Source organism: Labrus bergylta, chromosome 13 (assembly GCF_963930695.1).
Source record: "Labrus bergylta chromosome 13, fLabBer1.1, whole genome shotgun sequence".
Classification (NCBI taxonomy): Eukaryota; Metazoa; Chordata; class Actinopteri; order Labriformes; family Labridae; genus Labrus; species Labrus bergylta.
The window spans coordinates 618,588-629,541 of record NC_089207.1 but is presented as its reverse complement, the minus strand read 5'-3'; the positions used below and the strand labels follow the sequence as shown (position 1 = coordinate 629,541).

The 10,954-nt window shown below is 44.9% G+C and overlaps 1 protein-coding gene across 1 annotated transcript; it reads right to left on the bottom strand.

Moving 5' to 3' along the window:
• Positions 1 to 3,067: 3,067 nt before the first annotated feature.
• Positions 3,068 to 10,880, bottom strand: prkag3b (protein kinase, AMP-activated, gamma 3b non-catalytic subunit). The gene is made up of 13 exons (XM_065962432.1): positions 10,627 to 10,880; positions 10,125 to 10,194; positions 9,855 to 9,998; positions 9,644 to 9,725; positions 8,551 to 8,613; positions 8,424 to 8,465; positions 8,250 to 8,304; positions 7,497 to 7,623; positions 7,177 to 7,342; positions 6,859 to 6,896; positions 6,567 to 6,713; positions 5,873 to 5,966; positions 3,068 to 3,677 (listed from the first exon to the last, which is right to left on the bottom strand). Exons 2-13 carry the CDS (start codon positions 10,161 to 10,163, stop codon positions 3,604 to 3,606), a joined length of 1,071 nt encoding a protein of 356 aa, XP_065818504.1. The 5' UTR covers positions 10,164 to 10,194; positions 10,627 to 10,880; the 3' UTR covers positions 3,068 to 3,603.
• Positions 10,881 to 10,954: the final 74 nt, after the last annotated feature.

Genomic DNA, 10,954 nt, shown 5'->3' with positions numbered 1-10,954 from the left:
GTTGCTCCAGCTGCAGGAGACTCTTCAGAATAATCCGGCCCCCTACCTGTGGCCTGTTTTCAGGAGGATTAATGGGCCTGGCTAATGTCTGATTTGGTCACTCTTTGCACTCCTTCCTTCACTTGTAAAGCCTTCATCCTTTGACATGACAGTAAATAAAGACTTATGGAAACTTTGTCCTCATGCAGAGGCACGCTCACTGGGCACACCTGCGCCCTGATACCCAAATACATAAACCTGATCCAGTCTTAAGTCTTCTGATCTCTGCACTATTCTGCCCCGGTCATTCCTAAAGAAAATATTATGATCCTGTCGCTCTTCGTGTTTAACTTGTTGTGGGTTCTGCGGCTTGTTGTCTTTGGAGTGTTGTGTTAGTTTGTGTGTTTTTCTAATAGACGGACCCAGTGAGTAGAAGAAGTATTCAGGTCATTTACTTTAAAATGCTCGAACAACCACAAACCAAGCAGCAACCTCCGGTGTTGAAAATGAAGCAGATGCAGAAGTGTTCAAAACTGAAGTTCCTGGAGTGTCCACTAGAGGCTGGCTGCAGAAGCACAGGAAGTCACATACACACCCATTCTAAAAAGCCTGTTTTTAAAGCAGAGATGAACATGTTTACAGCCTGGTTCAAAAAACCAAATAGGTGTGATTAGGACAAAAGTTCCTTAATGGAGACCGACATCCATAGGACTCCAGCGCCCCCTGCAGGAGCAGATGGGCGACGTATTTCAGGCTTCTAACATTTATATTTACAGTCTGTGGTGGAAACCTTCAGAGCTGAAGGTGTTCCTTAAAGGTCTCCAAAGGCCAAAACAAACCCCTCACAGGCTCTCTTTGAAAACGTTAAAAATAATAGCGATTAGCTTGTGCTAGCATGTAATTGGCAGCAATAAAAGGTTGACCTCACTGCCCTGACAATGTTTGCACAAGGCTTAAACTTTCAGTGTCAATTACATAAGTACAAAACTCATCGAGGGAGACGACGAGAGGGATGTCACAAACTCCTGATCCTGATTCGTCTTTTACTGAAACCCAGAATCAAGACGGACACGACATGAAAGAGAGAACACCTTCCAAGGGTTAAACTCGGCTTGGAAACATTTTTCACAGAGATGCTCAAACTTTGAAGAGACGAAACAATTAGTTGAGTTTACTTCTGATTGGAGGAGAACTGAAAACAATGAGTCCAGTTTCTCACAGGATGATTAGAAACACATTTAGGTCTACAGAGTTCTTGTGTGTCAGCAGGATCTGGATCAAACAATACAGACCCTTTAGTTTGAGTCATCAAGGATAATCAGGTGTTTACACATCTCACTGCTGCTCCTTTATCGTTTTTACAGCTCTGCAAATTACCAGAGAAAGGTAAACAGTTCATGAGTCAGGAACATGCGGTGGCACGTTCATGTTTGAGCATCGCTGAATGATACTCCTGCATTTGGTTGACAGTTAAGTGAGTTTAAAGAGACACACACATCAAAACGGAGCGTTCTGAGAGAGCTGGTTTATACAGGCTCACAAACCTCCTCTGGTGCTTGATTCATGTTATATTTTGAACAAAGCACAGATGTTTCATTTAGACCACAGGGGGCTGTTTGAAAAGATGGAGGAGGACTGTTTGAAAAGATGGAGGAGGGGACTGTTTGAAAAGATGGAGGAGGGGGAGAATATGTCGTCTTTAAAATGATTATTTCCAGACAATCCTGCATCATTAACCCATCGAACACAGACCCGGTTCTAGAACAAAATGAGTCAGAGCTCACCTGAGATTAAAGAGAGTGCAGCAGCTACAGCGATCGCGGCAACAGAAATGAAACATAGTGTAGGTGTTACGGGCCCCTCATGAGGTCGCCTGTCATGACCATCAGATCATGGATGTACTGAACATGATCTGAGTCTCTGTTGCTGAAGAAGTTAATAAGAGGAACACTTTGCTGTCCTGGTTTCTTTGTGCTAATCACACAGAAGACATCAGATCACAGGATCAGCCCATCTAAGGCACTTTACTTTACAGACATGTGAGCCTCAAACGAGACTTCAGACGTTTGGTCTTTTCTTGCTTTCCTTTGGATCAAGATAAGCGACTGTGCTGGAAACTTTCCCAGAACATCAGCCTGAAAACAAAAGAATGTCCTACCTGGGTTTGGGGTCCATCTCTGCAGTCAGAGGCCGATGTCAGTCAACAGATCGTGCAGCTCGATACGCTCTACTGCATCCCGTCTGCAGGCGTCAGTTCAGGTAGAGTCAAGAGTTAAGTCTCAGGTGAACGTTGAATAACAGCCGCAGCGAGTGATTGGAGGTTTGACGTGTTTGCTCAGAGGATGAAGTCGTAAAGAGGACGGAGCTCTTTGTTGATTTTACTCTTTCATTACCTGGTGGGACGTTCAGGAGCAACACTTTGAGTTTCTGTGGGATGTGAGGGGATAAAGTTTGTTTAGCATCTTGTCCTGTATGTTTATGTTGTTCTTACTCCTGATTATTGGGAGTGCTGGAATCAGGTGACTCAGGTGGATTTAATTGAAACATTTGTTTTGTCATTCTTTTTATTTCCTGTCTCATATCCTCTTGTTTCAGTGTTTAGACAACATGTTCATAGTCACAGTAAAAACAACATTCATCACCTGTTATTTGCCTTTACGTGTGGAGGGTCGTGTGTGTGTGTGTGTGACTCTTCATCATGTGTCCAGGATGCAGGAAGCTGGCAGTGTTAACAAACCCGCCCCAGGTAAACATGACACACCTTCACACCTTCAGTCAGGGACATCCCCCCCCCCCCATCACATCCGATGATGAACTCATGATGTTTCTGTTTATACGCTGACCAACATTACACATTACACAACAAATATGAGACCCAAAAAAAATCAGATTTATATAAACAAATAAAAGTTAAAGTGTCCTCGGGCAAGACACTTGACCCCAAGTTGCTCCCACTGCTTCGTCTGAGATGGATGAACGTGTATGTCTTCTTCTTTCAGTGCGGTGAGTTTCTATGAGTGTAAATAACATTTGGAAATGTAATTCCCTTCCACATGTCTGACATTTTATAAATAAATGTACCAAAAACTCTTCAAAACAAAACTTTTATTTATACATTTCTTCAAGTGCATTTACAAAAATGTGATCCCCACTTCAACAACGCAGTAATGTCAAGTTATAAACGTCTATTCTATACGTTTTATATGACCAAAAAGTTAAAAAAAAACTATCTGTCAGTACGCATGACTTGTTGCTTTTTTCTCTGTTTGAACAAATTCATTTCCATTTATAGCAGACGACAGTTTAAAAGTCTCTGAACTTCATCACTCTGATGTGTTCTCTCTCATCGTCCAGCTTCCAGCTCAACCACGCTCTTCTTCCCAAAACTTCCAGTGAAGACTTCATAAAATAATCCCTCTTAATGAGTTTATTATTTCTGCCAATTTCCACAGTCTGTGCATGCTGTGTTCCGTCAGCGCCGTGGTTTAGCTCCGTCAGCCACAGTAGGTTAGCGCTGACGGACCGCGGCACACACAGAAAGGGGAAATTGGTGGTCACTGTTTTGGGTGGAAGGTTTTTTTTCTGTCTCTCTTCAGGACTGAAGATACTTCCACATATTTCACTTTAAACGTCTTCCTTTATGAGGTCGACCTCCATCTTGTTTTCTTCATCCTCACACGATGATCTCTTATAAATATCTGGAGACAAAATAGAAAATAGAAAGTTAACAATAACAGAGACAACACCTTCCTCTCTGAGAATATGTGATTTATTGGTAAAGGGATTTTCAGACAGGAGGCGGTGGTGTGCTCTCAAACCCGTTTATAACCCTCGGCGAGCACAGCACACGCTGCATCCTGTCTGAAAACCTCTTCACAGTTCTTTGCAGACAGAAACAATCCCATAATGCTCAAGGCTGATTCATGAGGACTCAAACCCCCGTCATCATATCAGAGGAACCAGAAGTGTGATAAAGACACTCTGTTCATGCAGCCTGATTGGAAAGCAGTGAAAGGCATCATGTCAGATTGGTTTAAACTTTGAAGAACCAATCAGGTCAAAGCTGCACGTCTGACTTGTGCATTAAAGTTCCTCTGAGAATTTCAAGGAGCTGTCCTCCTGAAATTCTCCTGATATCTTCAGGAGTGCATGTGTGAAAACGGCTTTAGACTGTAAACAAGAAGAGGACATATGAAGTTTCTTACACCTGCATTTTTCAAAATCACCAGCAGGATTCCAATAATTGAATAGAGGCAGAACAGTTGTCCTCATTACAATAATAATATCTGCTTCTTGTGCACAGTCTTAAAACTAAGAAAACAAACCATGACATCATCGTTAAATCCCAAAACAAGCTACAAGCTACATGAACGCAGGTCTGGGTTCATTCTGGAGATGAACCTTCAGATGACAAAGGTACGGTGGCCGGTTCAGTGACGGTCGACGATGGAACTTCCCATCTAAATAAAACTTTCAGTGCATGGTCTCCTCTCTCTCTCCCACAGATACACTGTCCCACACAGCGCCCCTACAGGCCTGGAGTATGTACTTCATTTGGAAAGGCTGAACGTGCAAGTTTTCTGTGTTTGCAGTTGTTTCTGAATGTGTGTTTTTGACTTCTTGTTGTTGCAGCACGTTTGATGTTAATGCAGTTGGTTCAGCTTTTTGCAGCACGTTTTGTTTCTTTGCAGCATGTTTCAGCGTTGCATTTGATTAGTCTCAGCGTTCCTGAATATGCTGCACGTGTACGTCTGCCGGCCACCGCACACATACAGGATCATCTCAGTAACTGTCTCTCATGCTAATCACATTTTCATTTCTTGACATTATTATTAACATCATATATGAGTAGAGAGACTCATATCTTTAATGTGATGCTACAAACCCTTCATATCATCCTTTTGGAGAATCTACATCAGGCTGGCTACACACTGGACGATTTTGGCCTGATTTGAACACCGCAACGATCCAAAGATCGTGTTTGTATGGTTCGATCCCAGGCTCTGAACTGATTACTTGTCCAAATAAACCTAAAGTGTCACTACGTCATCGGTTAAGATTTGAAAATCGTTGAGTGTGTAGCCGGAAAGTCACAACAGGCGACAGTGAGACCTTGCAACTTAACATGAAGATGCGAGCTCAGACGGGCAGTGACCCCCAGCTTAGATCGAGCCTCCTACCTTTGATGTGCTGAATAAGAAGTCCTTGTAGGATGAAGAGTTCATACGATGAACTGCTGCATGAAGATGCTGGCTGAGTGCTGTAAGAGGTGTTTCAGGACAAGACAGTGTGGAGGGTCGGTGTCAGACTTTGTAGACCCTCTACAAACGAGGACAACCGAGGCTTGGTCGGCAGGTAGGATCGGAGGACTTCAGAGGAGGAAGTTGAACCGGCAGAACCGGATGAGCAGTGAAAGCTAGTCAGAGATTTGAAAGATGCAGGAAGTCTTTGGAGTCGCTGGAGGTTCTCTGTGAGGTCACAGCGAGTTGATGCGATTGATTTTGAAAAAAGATGATTTATCAATGACAGCCAAGGTGCAGCATTTGACCTTTGACCTCTGATGAATCCCTGGATTGTGCTGTTTGTTGGACTTGAAATGAGAAGATGGATAGTTGAAGGAATCAGGAGGGAGAAAACTGGCCGCGTGATCTTTTATACATTTCCAAGGAAGAGAAGAAAGAGCTTTTGTCTTCAGGTAGACGAGAAGTTGAATTAAAAAAAAGAGTTTGATCAGTTAGAACTTCTTCACAGGAGGAGGAGGAGGAGGAGGAGCAGCTTAGTGACCAGGAAGATTTCAAAGCAGGCCGGCATGAAGGGTGAACAAACAGGGCGCTGAGAGAACGAGGTAAGGATGAATGTGAGCGGTGGAGTTAGGAGTACAGTGCATCAATACCTGCAGGAGTGAGAACCAGAGCTTGTAGAAGGTCGGACAGAGAGACGATCCCTCTCACCACATCGTCCCTGTCCACCAACACCAAACGATGCACCTGGAAGAAAAAAAAACAACAAATTGGACGAGAGCCAATCAAGATGAGCTCAATCATCACCAACAGCTGACTTCAAGTGGAGGTGAATCAACAGTGAACGTGAATGATTTCAAACTATATCTTATTGCTGTGACATCACAACTCTGACCACTGTGGTGCCCAAAGATTGACGTTGACAAGCCGCCATTACTTTCTGCGTTACTTTACAATCTACGCCAATGTAAACGACTTCAGGAAGAACCTGCAGAGCTCTCAGCTGCTCTAAAAGTCTGGAAAAACTTTCATCAGCAGCTGTCTGACATTTTTAATGCAATCATCATCCTTGCTGCTGTCACAGTAAACGGACAGCAGCAGATGCCACCGCAGTAATGGCGCCACCACAAGATGGCTGCGCCCGCAAACCGGCTGTAGGGATTGGTCTATAGGCAAGGTAAGGATTTGGTGGTGGAGCTAGCTAACTAGCCTAGCAGTTTACCCCTTATGTCATATCTTGTGTTGCTCTGATTGGCTGTAGCATCTAAAGGCATTTGGGGTCTTTGCTCATTGATAACAGCTAAATTGCTAAATTGGTTTTCCCAAGCCGGCGTGCATGTGTGCTACCTCAGCCTTGGCGATGCGGTCAATGACGGTCTCCAGCGTCTCATGGGGGTAACATTTGAGGACTCCCTCCATACAGCAGGCTCTGGAGGAGACGGCCTCTCGCATCGTCATGTTCAGGTTGTTGTAGTTTTTCTGAGCTGCCAGGTTCTGAAAAATGAAGAATGTCAACCAACCACACCCAAAAAAAACAGTTAACCTTAACGAAAACAACAATAGCTTATAAATATGGACGGCGTTGAATGAACACAAGAGAAGCAGGGAATCACAAGACGTGGAGATGAAATTAACTTACAATAACATCAAACCTGGAGTACAACGCCACGACCTTACCTACAGAGGAGACGCACAGAGAGATGAACGATTCATTCAACACACAGATTTCAACTTGTTCATTCAAAACTTTTAGATCTTAACTTTAGAAACACAAAGTGCGATCACATCAGCCCCGTTTCCACCAAGTCGTCTGGTTCGATTCTGTACACATTTATTAGCGTTTCCAACGTCAGAAGTTGGAAATGATCGGGGCGCCAGTAGTCTAACAATTGGTTGGCCCTATGCACTGAGGCTTCGTTCCTCATCGCAGGCGGCCCCGATGAAATGTTCACAGTACCTTTGTCGTCGACTACGGGAAGAGCAGAGACTCTCCTCTCCACAAACATGGTCAGAGCGTCGTAGACAGATGCTGATTCCTGGACCGTCGCAATCTCTCTGAAAGTACCGATCGCCACTTCGTTGATGCGTCTTTGAAGGAAGCGAGGTTTAGGAATCATTGATCCCTGATGGAGAAGAGCACAAACCCCCTCGTTAGTCGTATTCTGAGTTGTTTACTCAGCTGTGTACTCAGTAAGGAGGGATTTAAATCGATAGTATATTTACATCAGCTCACGATCAGGCTTTGGACAAAGTGTTAGAAAAAGGAGGAAGTCTTACAAAGATGTGGAGAAACTTGAGGATGCGTTTGTGTGTGAGGATGTGGAGGACGTTTCCTGATGCCGGGTCGATGACGGGCAGCCGGTGAATCTTATTCTTCAACAAGGAGTAGATGGCATCAAACAGACTGAGGAGACGATAGAAAACTCATCATTTATTTCACAACAGTGATACAGACAGAGCAAATTCAAGCAAATGCAGCAGCCAGTATGTCCTCCTTCTAACTTTACATTCTGCTCCTGAATGCTCTGGATTTGTTTGGACCAGAGAAGGTAGGCGCTTTTAAGACACGCCCCCACACAGCCGTTTTGGACGCCCCTCGGTTTGTCAGATATGAGAGCAGTTATCAGGTCAACAGGTGTTGCAGTGATGGAAGCGGTCAAGAGAAGTGGTTCAGATAGAAGTGATTGTACCCGACCTAAAAAGCCTCTGCATGTTTCTAATAAGCTCCACGAGCAGAAACGTGCTCAAACTAGGATCAATATTGGAGATGCTTTTGAAAAATGGAGAGAGGTTAGAACACAGAAAGGTTTACAGACCCATGCAGAGCTGGATAAACACTGAAGCTTCAGAGTCCACCACATGGGGACCTGAGTGAGCATCCACTCTAGAGAGGAGGAGGAGGGGGGGACAGCTCTCTATGATGTTTAGAATTTAGACTGCAGTACCCATTTTAAACACTAGGGGTCAGTTACATACTGCTCCTTTAAATAAAAGGATTAATGGAAACGATGACTTTAAGTTGGAATTCACCTGGAGTCAGGAGCGATGCTGATCAGCCTGTTGACGGAGTATTGCAAGTAGATTTCTACGGGACACAGAAAGACACGAGTCGATTAGTAAAACATCTAGATGTTGATCTGCAGAAATGAAAACCCCTTGAAGCACGTCTTGATCCGCATCACTTCGTGGTTGTGTTGCACACACCCCTCCATGTTTCTATCTTGGTGTTCCTCCAGCTCGGTAGATCTGAACCTGCAGAGCAAACAGACACACAGAGTTTTATATCTGTGACCCTCTAAAGGGGAGGAGTCAGATCATTCAGAGGCTCGGCTCACCAGAGGAGACTTGTAATACCGATGCAGAATGTTGATGAAGTCAGTGATGGTCAGCATACCTGTATACACACACACACACACACACACACACACACACACACACACACACACACACACACACACACACACACACACACAAAGAGAGACAGACTGAGTGTTGCACCCTTTCATCAAAAAGCTGCAAAATTATTAAAATCTCTTGGATTCTAACTGTTACATAACTGACATGCTAATGCTAATATGCTAATGTTGCTATGAATGTCATAACGCTGAGTCAGCTTGTGTTGACAGAGTGCTTTAAAGCTGCTGAGTCTGATATCTCTTAAAATTACTCCTTATAGACGCTAGATCTCTGACTCATCTCATCGACCATGTTGTTTCTGTGTTATATTGTGAAACATTTAACCCTCTGAGTGCTGTTTGTTTTATGAATGAAGGTCTTGAACCTGCAGGATGCGGCTCACGCTGACTCGTGTTTATAGCTGCTGTCGTTTCACTTACTGACAGAAAGTTAACACCCGGCGACCTGCTCTGAGAGTCATGATGATCAGCACGCTGCGTCCAATGAGGTGACAGCGTTTGAATGTCACTAAATGTCTCATAGTTGACCTTCTTTCCTTTAAATGTTAGCACGAAACCGAGGCCGGCATTTAAAACCACCGAACCCCCCAAAGAGGAAACCTGAAGCCTGAAAACCAACGCTGAGACCGAATGTGGGTCAGACAACGATCAGATACAAGAAGGTTTTTATGAACTCTGATTCAATCTGAACATCTCTCTCTCTCTCTCTCTCTCTCTCTCTCTCTCTCCCTCTGTCTCTGTCTCTGTCTCTCTCTCTCTCTCTCTCTCTCTCTGTCTCTCTCTCTTCTGTCTCTCTCTCTCCTCTCTCTGTCTCTCTCTCTCTCTCTTTCTCTCTCTCTCTCTCTCTGTCTCTCTCTGTCTCTCTCTCTCTCTCTCTCTCTCTCTCTCTCTCTGTCTCTCTCTCTCTTTCTCTCTCTCTGTCTCTCTCTCTCTTTCTCTCTCTCTGTCTCTCTCTCTCTTTCTCTCTTTCTCTCTCTCTCTCTCGTCAGAGAGAGAGAAACGACTCACCAACGAAACATTTCAGCTTGTTGTCCCACAGCGGTGCCGCCCTCACGCCGTTCGCCACCAGAGCAAAGAACGCCTTCTTCACCTGACAGAAACACACATTCATCATTCAGAAACAACCAAGATGGCGTCTGCTGTTTGGGAACATTTGAACCCTTGACAGCCTCAGATGGTAGATCACGTTATGTAGAAGAAGAAGAAGAGCGCCTCCTACCTGTAGCGTTGTGTCGAAGATGACGAGTTTGGAGCTGGTGGGGATGGCGTCGTAGCAGCAGTGACTCTTCATGAAGTTCATGTAGATGAACATGTCGGGGGTCCGTGCAGGGAGGGGGGGCGGGGGGCGCGTATTTACAGCTGACTACAAATAAATACACACACACACACACACACACACACACACACACACACACACACACACACACACACACACACAGTATGAGCACAAAAACTCACACACACACACACACACACACACACTCTTTACCTCGGCTCTGGATGGACAGAACTTCGTCCTCTTCTTCATCTTCGTCCTCGTCCATCTTAAATAAGGGAACCTTTGAAAAGCAGTCACTTTGTTTTAAGTTATAAATCCAAACAGGAGCTCAAACAAAACCCAATGTGTGAAAGATGTAAAGTGTTCTCCCCCGAACAGAGAGGAGGGGGAGGTGGTCCAGTGAGCCCTCCTACCGTCCCAGTTCCAGCTGCTGTCAGAGCTCGGGTTAAGTCTGTGGAGCTGCAGTCTGCTCTCAGTAAAGCTTCACTTTAAACGTGTCAATATAAACAGATGATGCAACAAAAAATTAAAATTACTCAGCTGGAAAAGAAGTTGCCACAGAGAGCTGTCATGTAAGAGGAGCCGACATGTTGAATCTTTGCAGCTTCTCAGTAACACACACACACACACACACACACACACACACACACAGACACACACCTAGCAGGAGTTGGCAGATAAGAAAGGGGGGAGTCAGCGCGGAGGGTCTTACCTCTGGGAGAGGCTCCATGGCGGGGAAGAGGAGCAGGAGGTCTGTCTCTGAGAAACTCTGGACGAGAACCCTCGACACGGCGTGCAGCTCAGACATCTGGCAGGCTCCGGTGCTGTGTCAGATAAAGAAGTGGTGGAAGAGTCCAGGTATGACGAGGAAGAGCAGAGAGGGAAGGAAAGGCAGAGAGAGAGAGAGAGAGAGAGAGAGACGAGACCAGCTGGGTCTGAATGTCTGGGAAAGACTGAGGTCTAAATCTGGACTGGAAGGGCGAGAGGCCTGTGGCATTCAGGGAGAGAGAGAGAGAGAGAGAGAGAGGGAGAGAGAGAGA

Bases quoted from the DNA above. Each gene is read 5' to 3' on its own strand.
- prkag3b (XM_065962432.1), bottom strand. From the start codon at position 10,163: ATGAAGAAGAGGACGAAGTTCTGTCCATCCAGAGCCGAG. The intron at 9,999-10,124 runs GTAAAGAGTGTG...ATTTATTTGTAG, and splicing joins TCTGTCCATCCAGAGCCGAG to TCAGCTGTAAATACGCGCCC. The intron at 5,967-6,566 runs GTAGCACACATG...TTTTTCTTCCAG, and splicing joins ACCGCATCGCCAAGGCTGAG to GTGCATCGTTTGGTGTTGGT.